At 46.3% G+C, this 16,483-nt stretch overlaps 1 protein-coding gene across 1 annotated transcript in view; it reads right to left on the minus strand.

Annotated features, from left to right (window-relative positions):
- Nucleotides 1-3,472, minus strand: part of LOC129341598 (carbonic anhydrase 15-like) — a 37,429-nt gene extending 33,957 nt beyond the window's left edge. Inside the window, exon 1 of the mRNA XM_054996877.1 lies at nucleotides 3,197-3,472. Within this exon, the coding sequence (XP_054852852.1) occupies nucleotides 3,197-3,263 (67 nt within the window). The 5' untranslated portion in view covers nucleotides 3,264-3,472. The remainder of the gene's footprint in view (nucleotides 1-3,196) is intronic.
- Between the last annotated feature and the right edge of the window lie 13,011 nt (nucleotides 3,473-16,483).

The following is a 16,483-nucleotide window of genomic DNA, read 5'->3' on the forward strand; positions in this document are numbered from 1 at the left end:
CTATCAACGGCTTCAATAGACTTAGAAGTCCATTTCTAAGTCCAATGAATTTAGGAGGATGTCACTCTGCGTAGGATTGCACTGTGAGTTCAGATTGGAGATCGCAAACCGTGGCTTGGGCTTCCCCACACATGTCCAAACCATGAGCCACACATCTGCTTTCTGCTCAGCATCTCCATCTCTAAGATGCAGAATGTGTCAAAGGCAGGACAACCTGTAGTTTGGCAGTTTAGACATCACAATCATTTCTAGTTAAGCCGAAAACATGAAGCTGCCATGAACTGAAGATCAAACTCCACATGGCAACCGCTCCAATGAGCTGTTTTATGCCCCAGTATGAAAAAAAAGCAAATACCCATTTTGTGACTGAGGAAGGGATAATTTCTGGACAGGAAAGGGGCACAGGAAGAATTGAGCCTTCCCATGGGGAGTACCAATCACCTCTGGCGGTCCAGTCACAGAATTTCACTATCACATGCCCTGAGATGGTTCCTCTACCTCTGCGTTGTGAATTCGCATATCTTATTGTCTGGTTTCCTTTGTTCTGAAGATGCTAGCGAGTGCGCATCAAGCATGCACTTTGCCACCAAGCTGTGCTCCCTTCCATATTCCTTACTCATGGTTTGGCATAATGTCAGAACTGAGTTTTAGAGGGCCTACCAAATGTGTATAAGCCATATGGTTCAGGAAAATACAGCCCTGTGTCTCTGGAAATTACAATGATTCCCAATAATATTGAAATTTGCCTTTCGCTGCTTTAGGTAGCGGATATTCTTCCCCAAGGGAAGTAGGGATAGGTTGCATCCATCCCCAAAAAAATTCTATTATGTTGGGATTTAGAAAAAAGGGAGGGGGAGTCATTATTTTAGCAGGGATAGAAGTTCGTAAGTTGGGGTGGTGCTTTATATAAATGTTCATCATGGATGATTTTCCTAACATTGCATTCAGCTAATGGCAATGCTTTCCACTGGCACAGGGCACCTTCCTCCAGTACAAGAAGCTTTTCCACCTGTAGCTGATCAGAATGGTCAGGTGGTTTTTTGTTGTTGTTGTTTGGGGTTTTTTTACAACTTTGGGCTTTAATGTGTCAGGATTCTTCCTGAGGTGTCCAGACATGGCAAAATAAATGAAAATGAATGATAGGGTGGATCCAGATAGGTAGATATGTTAGTCTGTCTGTAATAGTAGAAAAGAGCAAGAGTTCAGTAGCATCTATAAGATGAACAAAATTTGTGGTAGGATATGAACTTTCGTGAGTCACAGCTCACTTTTTAAGACTAACAACATTTGTGGTAGGGTATGAGCTTTTGTGAGTCACAGCTCACTTCTTAAGACTAACAACATTTGTGCTAGGGTATGAGCTTTCATGAGTCACGGCTCACTTCTTAAGACTAACAACATTTGTGCTAGGGTATGAGCTTTTGTGAGTCACAGCTCACTTCTTAAGACTAACAACATTTGTGGTAGGGTATGAGCTTTCGTGAGTCACAGCTTACTTCTTAAGACTAACAACATTTGTGGTAGGGTATGAGCTTTCGTGAGTCACAGCTCATATCTTCAGGTCTCTGAAGAAGTGAGCTGTGACTTACGAAAGCTCATACCCTACCACACAAATTTTGTTAGTCTTATAGGTGCTACTGGATTCTTGCTCTTTTCTATTGATGGGGCAGTGTCTCAGATGGAGATGAGTGGGAAGCCAATACCCTGCATATTCGCCTGCTGCCCTGTGTCCAGTAGGGGACTGTTGTACCAGGGACACAGCAAAAGTTTTACATGCAGAAGCTCCTGGCATGGTTTCTCCATCATCTCTTGTTAAGAGAATCTCAGGTAGAAAATGCTGGAAAGAGTCAAGGAGGAAGCTTTTGAGAGTTCAGGACAGAAAGGCTAGATGGACCACTGCTGTGATTTAGCATAAGTCAGCCTCATGCATTCATAAGACCAGATGCAGACAGTCACAACAGAAAAGTTCTTAGTGCTCCGCAGCAGAACATCAGAAGGTCCTAGGTTCAATCCCCAGCATCTCCAATTAAAAGGATCAGGTAGTGGGTGATGCGAAAGACCTCCACCAGAGATCCTGGAGAGTTGTTGCCTGTCTGAGTAGACAATACTGACCATAATGGTCTGATTCAGTATAAGGCAGGTTTATGTGTTCATATTGTCTCCCCACCACAACCACCACCACAAAACCCTCTAAGCATCAACGATTTACCAAGTAATACATGTGCCTTAAGTCACTATTATGGCCCTTCTATTTTCTACCAAATCAGAGGCATCGATCCAGAAAACTTGTCTCTCAAAGTGTACGACTGTCCCTGCAGACTGACTCTACTAACTTCCCCCACCCAAAATGCATTTTTGATTTATTCTCTCTAACAACTGCTGAATCACTCCAGTTTGACTGACAATGAGATCCAGTTAACTGGACACAACGTGCCATTGGAATTGGGCAGTCAGTAAACATGTAGCACAATCGCTTCGGCATGCACCCAAATCAGTGTGTGCCCACCCTTTGCAGCACCTCCATTAAGTATCACAGCGGTTAGTCAGGGGTGGCACAGTATACCAGGACCATGCACTGAAAAGTCAGAGCAGCCAAAACGGCCACGTGGCCACTTCAACAGGCATTCAGGCTCTGTCTGTGTTTGGCTGCATCTAGCCTCGTGCAAATCAGACCTTGTTGTTAATGCAGCCTTTAAAATTTCTGTCTCACGCTCTCGCTTGCTCTCAGACACACAAACATTCAACACAGCATCACAGCCGCTCCAAACTTACTCCCACTTAGCATGGAGGAAGATTCCTCTTGTGGAAGCATTCTGGCACAGAAAGTCCTTTGGGGAGCCCTCTGGAATTACAAAGCATTGCTCTTAATCAAGATTGACACGCACTGGCTGAGAATTATGATGACAAGCCAGCCTTGCAACAAGAACTCTTATTTAATGACAGACAGGGAGACGCGGGAAGCCCCAAATGCAAGGGGTCTTCCCTTGCTCGATTCTGCAACAGCCAGAGATGGCAAGAAGCACAAGCAGCCATCCCCAGACTAACAGGTGTTTCACAGCACGGTGAAAAAATGTGGAGGGGGAGAGCCTTGGTCTAACAGGACATTAGTCACTGACCAGCCCACCCACTCTGTAGAAGGGTTCCCAAACCCACCTGACTCTGCTGAAAACAACAAAGGAGATGTTTGTCAGCTCACCTGCTGTGCTTGCTTGGACGACAAGCGGCAAAGTGAGAAAAGTTAAGCCCAGACTTGACATCTTCATTGTGCCTGGATGAGGACAACTGAGAGGCACGAGTCCGGAGCTGAGCAGGGAGAGCCAGGCAGCCAGCAGCCACCCAGCAGCGCCCTCGCCTCCTCAGTGCCACCACACTGAGGTGGAGGAGTGAGAGAGAGAAGCTTTGAATTAGCTCCAGGCAGCCTCTCTCGTCCCCCAGCAGCCGGGCAGCAATTCTGAGCGGAGGATACTCTTCAACCAGCCACCGCTGTCAACAGAGCCAAAGAAATCTGGAAGCCCAGCCTGTGCACCGGCTGCTGTTAAATATTCATTGCAGGGAGACCAGGGCTGAGGTTTTAACTCCTTGCCTCCTGAGAAGAGAACATGGGAGAAGGGGGGAAAAACAGGCAGGAAAGCGGGGTGAAGAAAGGGCCTAGACCAAAGGCTGGACTTTGATGCCAGACAGGCCAGTAGCAGCTCCAAGGAGGTAAAAAGTGCTTTAGGACAGGAAAGGTCAGCAAGGGGGCATCTCACAGCAAGGGGGTTTGCCACATTTCGGAAGAAGCCAGGACTGCAGTTAGCGATGCTCTGCTACATGATAGGAATAAGTTCGGACCCCTCCCCCATGTTTCTTTAGTTCGTGGGTTTATTCTGCCCTGTGTTGCGTACCCCTTCTGAATTCCAGTTTAACATCTAAATTAATTTTAGATTATCATATGTCTTTCTGTTCCTTTGCGTCTTTTTGTATGCTGTCCATGTTTCTGACACGCACACAGATATGATAAAACAGCACCAAAAAGCAATGTAGATGTAACTGCACGTGTGAGTGCCTCAACTTTCTTTTCGTGTGGTGCTTTGCCAGGATGCCCACGTACGCTCCTGCAGCAGAAGGAAGGAAAGACTCAAATTTTGATTTAATTTTTTTGAAGCACTCTTGGGTTCAACCCAAAAATGTACAGAGTGTTCAGGTGAAGTTGAGTACCTCTGATTTGGGTCACCAGCATCAAATCTCAGCCGTGGAATTTGTTTTGAATGTCAGGGCTCCTTTGAATGCCTTTTCCTGGGCACTGAGAAACTACAGCATATCCCTATATATTCAGAGCAAGGCAATGAATTCCTGATTGCTGTTCCTTCTCCTGTTGGGATTTGGTGTCAGAACTTCAACCTGAGGTTGGCGAGCCAAGAGATTCCTACCACCGTTTCCTGTTGGGGTGGAAAGGAATATGACTTACTGGTTGATCACAGGACCCTGCACACAGAAGGTCCCAGCATTCAGCCCTCCAGCCAAAATAATTCTACTGCCATGTGTTCTTCATGGGGCTGCCCTTGAAGACTATCCAGAAGCTACACTACAGAATGCTGCAGCCAGAATGGAGTGGATCATAGGAAAAATACCACTACAGTCTTGTTCCACTACATTAGTTCCCAATTTGCTTCCAGTTCCAATTCAAGCTGCTGTTATTGACTTTAAAGCCCTATGTGGCTTGGGACCAGCATATCTTAAGGACCACCTGCTCCCATAGGAAACTACCTGACCACTACAGTCATCTTCAGGGACCTTGTTTCGGGCACCCTTGACATCTGAGGCTAGACAGGTGACAACCCAAGAAAAGGCCTTCTTGGTTATGGCATCAAAAGTATGGCATTCTTTTGTCAGGGACATTCATCTCTCCCAGGGCTTTTTTTCAGGGGGAACATGGAGGAACGGAGTTTCAGCACCTCTTGAAAATACTCTGCAATAGTGCTTGAAAATAATATGATTTCAAAGAATCCCGTGTGCTTCTTCCTCATTTCCCTCTTGAGCGTTCCGCCACCTCTTTTCCCAGAAAAAAACCCCCTGATCTCTCCCCATCTATCACTGTCTTCCGTCCGTAAATGAAGGCTTTTCTGGGGTTTTGTTTTTAGCGTTCCCTCACTGACCCTCTTTCCTGTTTATGAGTTTAATTTAATTGTCATTTTAATTAGACCTGTGCATGAATATATTTTTCAGACTGGTTTTAACTGGTTGTATACTTCAGGGCCTTAAGTCTGGTAGAACAGTGCCATAAAATGTTTTAAATAAATAAAAAAGAACCACCCACTGCAACAGGCAATGCTGGGAACCAGCATCAGGGGGCTCATAACTTCAGGTTTTAGCCTTCAACATTCCCAGGTCATTGTGGGTGGGTAAAGCACTCCCCCCTCCTCCAATTAAAATGCTAAATAAGACAAGGCCCACCTGATTAATGAGTGCGATTCCAGCAAAGGAAAGAGCTACTTTGCCAAAGTAATGAGCGATTCAAACTTGTTTGGCTGGCTGGCGGCATGGAGGGCTCAAGGCTTTCATATGCAGCCTACACAGGACTGCAGGTGGTGGCTCCTGAGAAACAATGGCTTTGAAGCACTGGGGGTGGATTCAAGCAGCAGCCGAAGAAATTCTGCATGTGGAGGATTCCGGTGCCAGGATTGTACCTGATGTTAAATCTGAGCTCAGGGGAGCCGAATGAAAATATAGACTGATCCTTGGAGCTTTTGTGCGCTTCACAAAAGGAGGAGAAGCAAGCATCGAACAGATCCTCTCTTCTCTTCTTGGGTAATAGGACTTCCTTCGCAAGTCTCCGGCTAGGTCTTTCCTTTAGTTACAGATTGGCTGAGAAACTGAATCCCACATGGGGTGGGAAAAACTGCCCAAGTGTGGACTCAGCAGTGAAAGGGGTCGAGGTGGGATATACAGAGCACAGTGGAAGCAAGTACACCCTTATGATTTTATTTATTTACGTCATTTATAGTCCGCCTTTCTCACTGAGACTCAAGGCGGATTACACAGCATGAGGTTAATACAATCAATATCCAGTAAGTACATTTCAATACAATACCATAAGGTAAACATATACAAGTATAAAGACATAGCATTAGCAAGGATGCAAGATATAGTAGAGATACTGATGCAAAACATAATCAATTCTAGGACTAACATTAGACAGCATGGAGTGATGGTTGTACATAGGGGTACATATTTAAAGCAGCAGATAATATATGAGGCAAAAATGGTGATGAAGTCTATGATCCCCGACTTGTTAGTGAAGTACCTGAGACCCCATCCCTACAATGCAGCCCTCCCATTTGAGTAAAAAACCTTTTTGAATAGTTCGGTTTTGCATCGTTTACAGAAAGCCAGGAGAGTGGGGGCTCTTCTGACTTCCTCAGGCAGGTCATTCCACAGGATAGGGGCCACCACAGAGAAAGCCCGTGTACAGGCTGCTGCTGACTTCACCTGTGTGCAGAATGGATAAAGCAACTCATTCAAACAGTCACATACCCATTCAGGGTTGCCAGCTTTGGGTTGTGAAATTCCTGGAGATTTGTGGGTGGAGTCTGGGGAAGGTGAAGTTTCAGCAGGGGAGAGACTTCAGCAGGGTATAAGATCATATATTCCATCCTCCAAAGCAGCTGTTTTGTCCAGAGCAACTGATCTCTGTTGTCTGAAAATCAGTTGTACTTTTGGGGGATCTCCAGGCTCCACCTGGAGGTTGGCAAGCCTACACATTCACATTTGTTTTTCAATGTTCCAATCACTTATTCACAGTGACCAAGCCAGCCCAATTCGCAATCGTATCTTTATGGCACCATCCAGCAGGGATTTGGGCAGGAAAATTTGCCCATTGAGTTGCATCATGCATTTTTCACAGGTCCTGGTGCAGCAGAAAGGCAATAAACAAGTTCTATAAAGTTTCCCATGCCCCTGCTAAAGAAACTGGTCACACAAAAGCTGTCTTGAATTTCACATTGTTTAGGAAAGGGTTATGGCTCAGTAGAAAGGTGAACGCTTTATGGACAAAAGGTCCCATCTTCAATTCCTGTTATCTCTGACTGAAAGAATCTAAGCGCAGGCAATTGCCTTTACCCTGAGATCCTAGAGAGTAGGCAGTACTGGACTAGATAGATTAATGGTCTGACTTCATCAGTGCAGTATAGTGCTTAGAGTGCCAGACTAAGACTGGGGAGAGACCCAGGTTCAAATCCCTGCTCAGCTATAACTGTCATTGGGTGATCTTGGGAAGGCCATTCTCGCACCCTTGCCTACCTCACAGGGTTCTTGTGAGGATAAATGGAGAAGGAGAACTCTGTAAGCACCCTTGATCACCTTGGAGGAAAGGAAAGGGGTAAAATGCAATGAATGAATGAATGAATGAATGAATGAATGAATTAGGAGGGCTAACATACATTTGCAAAATTGGTCATATTTTGGTTGCCCTGATTAAAAAGTATTACACGCCTTTTGTCTGGAGGTTTTGCTGCTGACCAATGTGGTTATCTGCAACCACTGTCTAATACCAGGGTCCCCAACATGGTGCCCATGGACGCATGATGGCGCCCACCAATATCTTTCTTGGCACCCACCAAGTAATCTTAGAAAGTGGGTGGGATAAGTGGCAGATCTTGCCTAGAAGAGCTTCTGATTGGACACTGGAGATCTGATTGGCTGCCCAACAGCTGGCACCCCAGTATGGATTTAATTCTCTCTCATTCCTCTTTCCCAATTTTTTTTTTAAATTATGCCCTTCTCTGCACTTGGGCTTCCTCAGTGTGTGCTGCTCAGCCCCTGCAACAACCATTTTTTGGTTGGCTTCACCTCCTGTGGCAGCAGTAGCCATTTTGTAGTTGCACCTACCACTCTGTGTCAGAATCCCAAAGGTGCTCAAAAATACCAAGGACTCTTGGTCTAACAGCTAGCAGTGATACAGCATTTTCTGAGATTTGGATTGCTTTCCTCATAAGGCAAACCAGTAACATATCACAAAGGAGGGGGATATAGGAAAGAATGGCTTGCCTAAGGCCCCCTTTTGGATTCATGGCAGAGATGAGATTGGAAACTTCCTAACTGGTAGCTTGGAGGATATTCGTGAGCTTAAAGTAGATCCCAGGATACTGAAGACCACACTTTTGAAACAAAATGCAGATCACAGTGAGCAATCCCTAGAACCTCTCAATATCCATTCATTTAACTTTCAGAGGATTTCCCTTGGTTTTAATTAAACAGGGTGTATATAGTCCTTTCCTCTGCCGGTGATGAAGAGACCCCCAGGAAGTGCCTTGCAGCATTAATATGATAATTTTGAACGTGTTTGAGGCTGCGGGTTTTATCACTGTCTCTAGTGGCACAGCCCTTGCTTTAATTACCATTCCTGGGCAAAACAAAACCTTTCTCCTTCTTGCTAAAGAGCTAGCAGAGGCTCAAGAATGTCAGGATCATTTCCTTGTCCTGTTCAATCCGTCAGTCATATTTTTCACAAGAGAACAATCCCTGAATGTTACTACACAGGCAATTAAACTCTCCCTGGATAAGAGAGTTAAAACTGCATTCAGTAACCAAGTCAAGTTGAATTAAAGTCCAGATTCTACAATTACGGTTTACTAGGAAATAAAGGCTGCTGAAATAATCAATGAGGCTAACTTAATACTTTGATATTTCTAAAGGTTGCAGAGCATCTTACATACATCCACCCTATCTATTTAACACATTTTAGCCCACTCCAAGAACCTTAGGTCAGTATGTAGAGTTCTCTCCCATTTTTTCTTCACAACCTACCCTGTGAGATAAGTTATACTCAGGGCCAGATCGGGGGGGGGGGGCAGGGGGAGTAGCCTGCCCCCGGGACTGCCAGGGAGGGGGCGCTGGGAGCAGCTGCCAACTGCCAGGAGTGCGCGGGCAGCAGCGCGGGCAGCCTCCCAGCCCCCCACGCTGCCTTTCGCCTGCCCCGCAGGACAGGGGGCAGCCAGCTTGCCCCGCACCCCCTGTCCTGCAAGGCGGGCAAAAGGCAGCACGGGGAGCTGCAAGGCCGCCTGCGCCATTCGCCTGCCTGGCAGAACAGGGGGCAGCTGGCCTCCCCCTGTCCTGCGGGGAGGCGAATGGCGCGGGCGGCTTCCCAGCCCCGCACACCGCCTCCACCGGCGCACTCTGTCCTGTGCGATGACATCACAGAAGTGACATCATCACGCAGCACCAGGAGTGCACACGCACTGCGTGCGCACGCGAGGGATCAGACTAGGGTTGCCCTGGGCGCCAGCATCCCTAGATCCGGCCCTGGTTATACTGAGAGAGAATAATTGTCCTAAGGTCATCCAATGAGCTTCATGGCAGAGCAGGGGTTTGAATTGTCTAAATTTTTAAAACCACCACTTCAGTGGTCATCACTTTCCCCAAAGAATTATGGGAATTGTCCTTGGATGAGGCCGTGGAGGGTCTCTGTTAAAACTTCAATTCCCAGGATTCCTTTGGAAGGGAGAGTTCATTGGTCAACTTATGCTGATCGCATTGCTTTTATCTTGGAATCTCTACCTTGAGTTTCAGCAAGAAAGGCAGCCTATAAATATGATGATAATGATAATTAAACCAGATTAAATTTGCAGTGTGGTTACTCCTCTGATAGCAGGTTTGTAATTACTGTTCTAAGTAGCCCGTTCCTCAAGATAGGGTTCCCAACCTCCAGATGGTGGCCGGAGATCTCCCAGAATTACAACTGATCTCCAGGTGACAGAGAGCAGTTCCCCTGGAGAAAATTGTTGTCTTGGAGGGTGGACTCTATGGCATTATAACCAGCTGTAGTTACTCCCCTCCCCAAACCCTACTCTCCCTAGGCAGCATCCCAAAATCTCCAGGAATTTTCCAGCCTGTAGATGGCAACCCTACTCAAGAGACATAGAGGTTTGAACCTGAATCCTAGACCAACACTTTGATCTCACACTACCTTGGCCTTCTACAGACTTTTGGTCTTAACAGATTTAATTTCATTACTTCTTTACTTCCTTTATACCCCAACCTTACACCACAAAAGGGACATAAGGCAGCTTACATTGTTCACCTCTCCTCCATTTCATTCTCACAACAACCCTGTGATGTAGGTAAGACTGAGCATGTGACTGATCCAAGGTCACCCAGTGAGCTTCCATGGCAGGGTGGGGATTTGACCCTGGATCTCTCTCCCATATCCTAGTCCAGCACTTAAACCATTGCACCACATTCACACAGAGAGGGTCATGTATGCTAACACCCAGGGGTCATTTCGTAGAAAAAGAGCTGCAGGAATTCATTAGCATAACTCATTTGCATATGCCACGCCCCTTGACATCACCTATCCTAGCTGTTTTGGACCCAATCCTGGCCATTCAGGGTTGAAATTGGGCCCAAAATGGCAAAAAGGGGTTGAAAATGCCCAGAGTCTCTCTACACGAGACACCTTGGTGCATGTTCGTCAAGAGTAGGGAGATGCAATGTTAGCCTGGAAGCGTAGTTTTAAAAGACAGAGCCTGCGAAGATTGCTCCTCAGAGGGTTTGTTAATTTCATCTTCACCTCCCCAAAGGCTCTGTCAATTTCACCTCTCCAGTCAAAAATAGGGATGTGCGTTTCGGCATTCAGAATGCCGAAAGAATGCCGAAACAAAAGTGTTTCGGCTTCTTTCGGGGAATGCCGAAACGTTTCGGGGAATGCCGAAACGTTTCGGGTAGCCGAAAGAAAAAAGCCGAAACGTTTCGGGATTCTTTCGGCTTTCTTTCGGCTTTTCTATGGGAAAATGCCTCCGTCTTCCAGGACGCCTGGAGGAGGCATTTTCCCACCGAATAAGCCCAAAATTGGTGGGGACCTTCCTCTAACCCTTCTCTAACAACCACCCAAGTTTCAGACAGACTGGACTTTGGGGGGCCATGTTATGGCCCCCCAAAGCAGGTCCCCCCATCCTCCCATAAGAAAGCGAAGGAGCAGCATATTGTTAGCATGCTGCTGCTGATCTTTCTTCATTATTTCCTATGGGGAAAAAATGAAGAGGCAGGCTTCCTTTGCCAGGGGTGGCATTTTGCATGCAAAATGCCCCCCAGCCCTCAGGGGCCCTTCTCCCACCCCTCCTCCCACCCCCCACCAAGGCTCAGCCTGCTCCCACTTGGGGGGGCCATTTCATGGCCTCCCCAAGTAGGTGCTCTGCTCTCATCTCTACCACTGACAGCTGGGGGAGGCTTGTGTTGCCAGGGGTGGCATTTTGCATGCAAAATGCCCCCCAGCCCTCTGGGGCCCTTCTCCCACCCTTCCTCCCACCCCCCACCAAGGCTCAGACTGCTCCCACTTGGGGGGGCCATTTCATGGCCTCCCCAAGTAGGTCCTCTCAGCCCCTAAAGTCCACCCCTTACAGCCCCACACAAACCCAATTCCCCCCCAGCTGCCACACACAGACCCAAATCCCCACATTAGCCCCTCACAGACCCAAATCCACCCCCACCTGCCCCACACCCATAACCCCAGGAACATGCTGGCAAAGGCCAGCCCTCTCCCTTTGTTCCCTATGCTGGGAACTTCTAAACTCTCTTTCCCTGGGCAATTCTGCACAGCCCAGGGGTGCCACAATGGTGGGCACACTTCTGAGTGCCAGCTGGTCCCTGTGAAAGAGCACCTGAACCACAGACACCCTCCCTCAAATTCCCCCACCACCTACAGAGATGGCTGGCCAGCCAGCCCCATTGTTCCCTATGATGGGAACCAACTGCACAACAAAGAATAAAACAAGAACAACACAAAATAAAGTTTTAAAAAAATTATATTCTCCCTTCCAAAGTACAAGTAGGCAAAGCATTATGACACATTACACCAGCAGTCCCCCACACAGAAAAATTAAAACAAAACTCACTTAACATCAGAGAATCACAAAGCATGGTTCCTGTCAAAAACACTTTATTTCTTGAACAGCTTTAGGTTACACAGCAGGGGGGAACACCAAAGGGCATGGCAGCACTATCTTACACAAAAATAACACAACTCACTTAACATCAGAGAATCACAAAGCACAATTCCTGTTAAAAACACTTTATTTCTTGAACAGCTTTAGGTTACACAGCAGGGGGGAACACCAAAGGGCATGGCAGCACTATCTTACACAAAAATAACACAACTCACTTAACATCAGAGAATCACAAAAACACAATTCCTGGCAAAAACACTTTATTTCTTGAACAGCTTTAGGTTACACAGTAGGAGGGCACAACAGGGCATGATAGCAATGTACTACAAAAAATAATACAACCCACTTCACCGTTTTTGACAGCAATTGTGTTTGTGTGATTCTCTGATGTGAAGTGAGTTGTGTTATTTTTGTGTAGTACACTGCTTTCCTGCTCTGTGGTGCCTTCCTACTGTGTAACCTAAAGCAGTTACAGAAATAAAGTGCTTTTGACAGCAATTTTTTGGGGTGATTCTTTAATGTGAAGTGAGTTGTGTTATTTTTGTGTAAGATAGTGCTGCCATGCCCTTTGGTGTTCCCCCCTGCTGTGTAACCTAAAGCTGTTCAAGAAATAAAGTGTTTTTGACAGGAATCATGCTTTGTGATTCTCTGATGTTAAGTGAGTTTTGTTTTAATTTTTCTGTGTGGGGGACTGCTGGTGTAATGTGTCATAATGCTTTGCCTACTTGTACTTTGGAAGGGAGGATATAATTTTTTTAAAACTTTATTTTGTGTTGTTCTTGTTTTATTCTTTGTTGTGCAGTTGGTTCCCATCATAGGGAACAATGGGGCTGGCTGGCCAGCCATCTCTGTAGGTGGTGGGGGAATTTGAGGGAGGGTGTCTGTGGTTCAGGTGCTCTTTCACAGGGACCAGCTGGCACTCAGAAGTGTGCCCACCATTGTGGCACCCCTGGGCTGTGCAGAATTGCCCAGGGAAAGAGAGTTTAGAAGTTCCCAGCATAGGGAACAAAGGGAGAGGGCTGGCCTTTGCCAGCATGTTCCTGGGGTTATGGGTGTGGGGCAGGTGGGGGTGGATTTGGGTCTGTGAGGGGCTAATGTGGGGATTTGGGTCTGTGTGTGGCAGCTGGGGGGGAATTGGGTTTGTGTGGGGCTGTAAGGGGTGGACTTTAGGGGCTGAGAGGACCTACTTGGGGAGGCCATGAAATGGCCCCCCCAAGTGGGAGCAGTCTGAGCCTTGGTGGGGGGTGGGAGGAAGGGTGGGAGAAGGGCCCCAGAGGGCTGGGGGGCATTTTGCATGCAAAATGCCACCCCTGGCAACACAAGCCTCCCCCAGCTGTCAGTGGTAGAGATGAGAGCAGAGCACCTACTTGGGGAGGCCATGAAATGCCCCCCTCAAGTGGGAGCAGGCTGAGCCTTGGTGGGGGGTGGGAGGAGGGGTGGGAGAAGGGCTCCAGAGGGTTGGGGGGCATTTTGCATGCAAAATGCCACCCCTGGCAACACAAGCCTCCCCCAGCTGTCAGTGGTAGAGATGAGAGCAGAGCACCTACTTGGGGAGGCCATGAAATGCCCCCCCCAAGTGGGAGCAGGCTGAGCCTTGGTGGGGGGTGGGAGGAGGGGTTGGAGAAGGGCCCCAGAGGGCTGGGGGGCATTTTGCATGCAAAATGCCACCCCTGGCAACACAAGCCTCCCCCAGCTGTCAGTGGTAGAGATTAGAGCACCTACTTGGGGAGGCCATGAAATGGCCCCCCCAAGTGGGAGCAGGCTGAGCCTTGGTGGGGGGTGGGAGGAGGGGTGGGAGAAGGGCCCCTGAGGGCTGGGGGGCATTTTGCATGCAAAATGCCACCCCTGGCAAAGGAAGCCTGCCTCTTCATTTTTTCCCCATAGGAAATAATGAAGAAAGATCAGCAGCAGCATGCTAACAATATGCTGCTCCTTCGCTTTCTTACGGGAGGATGGGGGGACCTGCTTTGGGGGGCCATAACATGGCCCCCCAAAGTCCAATCTGTCTGAAACTTGGGTGGTTGTTAGAGAAGGGTTAGAGGAAGGTCCCCACCAATTTTGGGCTTATTCGGTGGGAAAATGCCTCCTCCAGGCGTCCTGGAAGACGGAGGCATTTTCCCATAGAAAAAAGCCGAAAGAATGCCGAAATAATGCCGAAAGAATCCCGAAAGCCGAAAGCCGAAAGAGATTCTTGTTTCGGCTTTCGGCTTTAACGATAGAGAATCTTCTTTCGGCTTTCTACTTTCGGCTATAGCCGAAAATTTTTGGCTTGCACACCCCTAGTCAAAAACTGTGCGGGATCACAACCTGAGGGCAGTGAGGAATGGAAATGGGCTGGAGCTGCCTTCCAGAGCTGAGCTTAGACCTGGAGAGATTATAATGAGAAGAAGTTTCCCTTCTGGCATTTCACAGCCCCTTCACATAGCTCCAGTGTATAGAAAAGCCTTTGCCTTGCTACCCTTCCCATCTATCATTACATCCCCCAACATGTGTTCTTCTCGTGCCAGAGGCTTCATGTAGAGAGCCTCTCTGAAATGTCCTTCCTTGGGAGCTGATGACAGATGATGGGCAATACTGAACTGCATGGACTAATGGCCAGGTAGACCCCATATGAGGCAGTGTTGTATGTTCATGTTCTTCTCACTTCCAAGTTAACATGATTCTGATCTGGTTGTAGAAGACCAAGTTCTGCATCTACAACTGATTCTGCAGATTTGCATAAATTTGCTTATCTTCTGTTGTGCATGAATATTTCCAAATTTTTGGGGCAAGAAGGCAGTCAAGAGTAAAGAAGGGAACACAATACAGATATTTTCAGGAAGGAGAGGTTCCGCTATACTAGGACTAGAAATTTGCTCTTAAATTGGTGTGCGTGCGTGTGCGCAGATTTTTAAAAGGCTAGATACTACACCAGATGGCACTGCTAACCTTTGGAGATGTGGAAGAACAAAGACGAGTCAGCTGCTTGCATTCTGCTCTTTTACTGTTGGAGAATGTCTCAGCTGCAGTGTGTTTTATTCCTTCTTAATTCTGGTTTAACTAAGACTGTTTCTACAATGTCTAAAACTGGGACTGGAGTATACACGGTTCAGTGCAGCTTTGAATTCCTTCATTTCATTGGTATTTTCTCTCTCTCTCCCTATGGCACAAAAGCACATTGATTAAAAGCACTACCACCCCAAAACAGCCTTCATGTGATCATACCAATGATCGCATCGAGATTGTTTAATGTGTAGTGTTTTACTGATGTACACATGCATTGATAATAAGACACCATGAAAAAAAGAATCTTGATACGACTGTACATAAATCTAATCAAGAGACAAGAAATTCCAGTAGGTGAACAGTTACAACATGAGGATCTTACCTATATTGTACTTTTGCAATGTTTCATAAATATGTTTGTGCATATTGATGATAATATAAAATGGGGAAGATGCAGAGGAATTGAAAGTATGTAAGCTGTGACAAATTGTGCATACACAGCGCACCATTGAGAAAACTGGGCCGGGGGAGAGAAGAGCACAACGATTATTCCAAATGCATCAGTTCTATTTTGGAAACCAGACCAGGTAATTTGAAACTCCAGACTCTGAGGAGAATAATTCTGGAAGCTCTTAAACAAAACTACAGTGATTTCTTTAGCCCTAAATATTTCGAATACATACAGCAGCCATTTAATGTATCATTTCTACTAGGCATAATGAATTAGTACAACCTTGTTTTGCACTTCATAAAAAGTACTTATTGTATCTGCCATCTATGAGAAATGGAGTGCAACTTTTAATCTGTGATGGTCATTAATCTTTATTTACAAAACATTAGCCGGGCTGTGTACATGCTTGGACTAAAAATAAGAATCTAAATTTTGTACCCAAAAAAAAGCTATATTCTGCAAGCTGTCTCTATTTTGCGAACTGAAGACATTTGCAACTCATTTACAAAACTGATTTTCTTCTGCTAGTCAAAGAAATTATGTTGGGAATAAACTGTACCTCTTTGGATTTCATGGTCTTTTAAGCCCATGATAACATCCCTCTAGATCTGTGTGTATATAGCTGCTGACTGAGGATACACTTCATTAAGCCGATGAAGTAGACTCTAGTCCACAAAGGTTTATGCCACAATGAAGATGATAGCATAAAAAGTACCACAAAGCTCCTTTTTGATTTTGAAGCCAGTGCATTGAAGCATCCAACTTCTGAAGCATCCAGCTTTGCATATCTGATTCCAGACTCTGAGATTCCACCACATAAAAAGAATTGAATCTCCCTTTTTTTTTTAAAGACTGGGATTTCTCAAACTGCATTTGGTACCAGATTCTGTATCTAGATGGCACTTAGATGTAATCAGCTCAGCCCCAAATATTATTTCACTTTAACAGATTGATGGAACTGAGATGAAGTTACATGTTCAGGATCAGCACAGAAGAGTAGAAGTTTAATCTTTTGGGCCCAAATTCAACATGTTAGCCATTAAACCAAACAAAAGAGCCTTGTGGCGCAGAGTGGTAAGCTGCTGTACTGCAGTCCAAGCTCTGTCTGCTCATGAACTGAGTTCGATCC

The sequence above is a fragment of the Eublepharis macularius genome, chromosome 13 (assembly GCF_028583425.1).
Source record: "Eublepharis macularius isolate TG4126 chromosome 13, MPM_Emac_v1.0, whole genome shotgun sequence".
Taxonomy (NCBI): domain Eukaryota; kingdom Metazoa; phylum Chordata; class Lepidosauria; order Squamata; family Eublepharidae; genus Eublepharis; species Eublepharis macularius.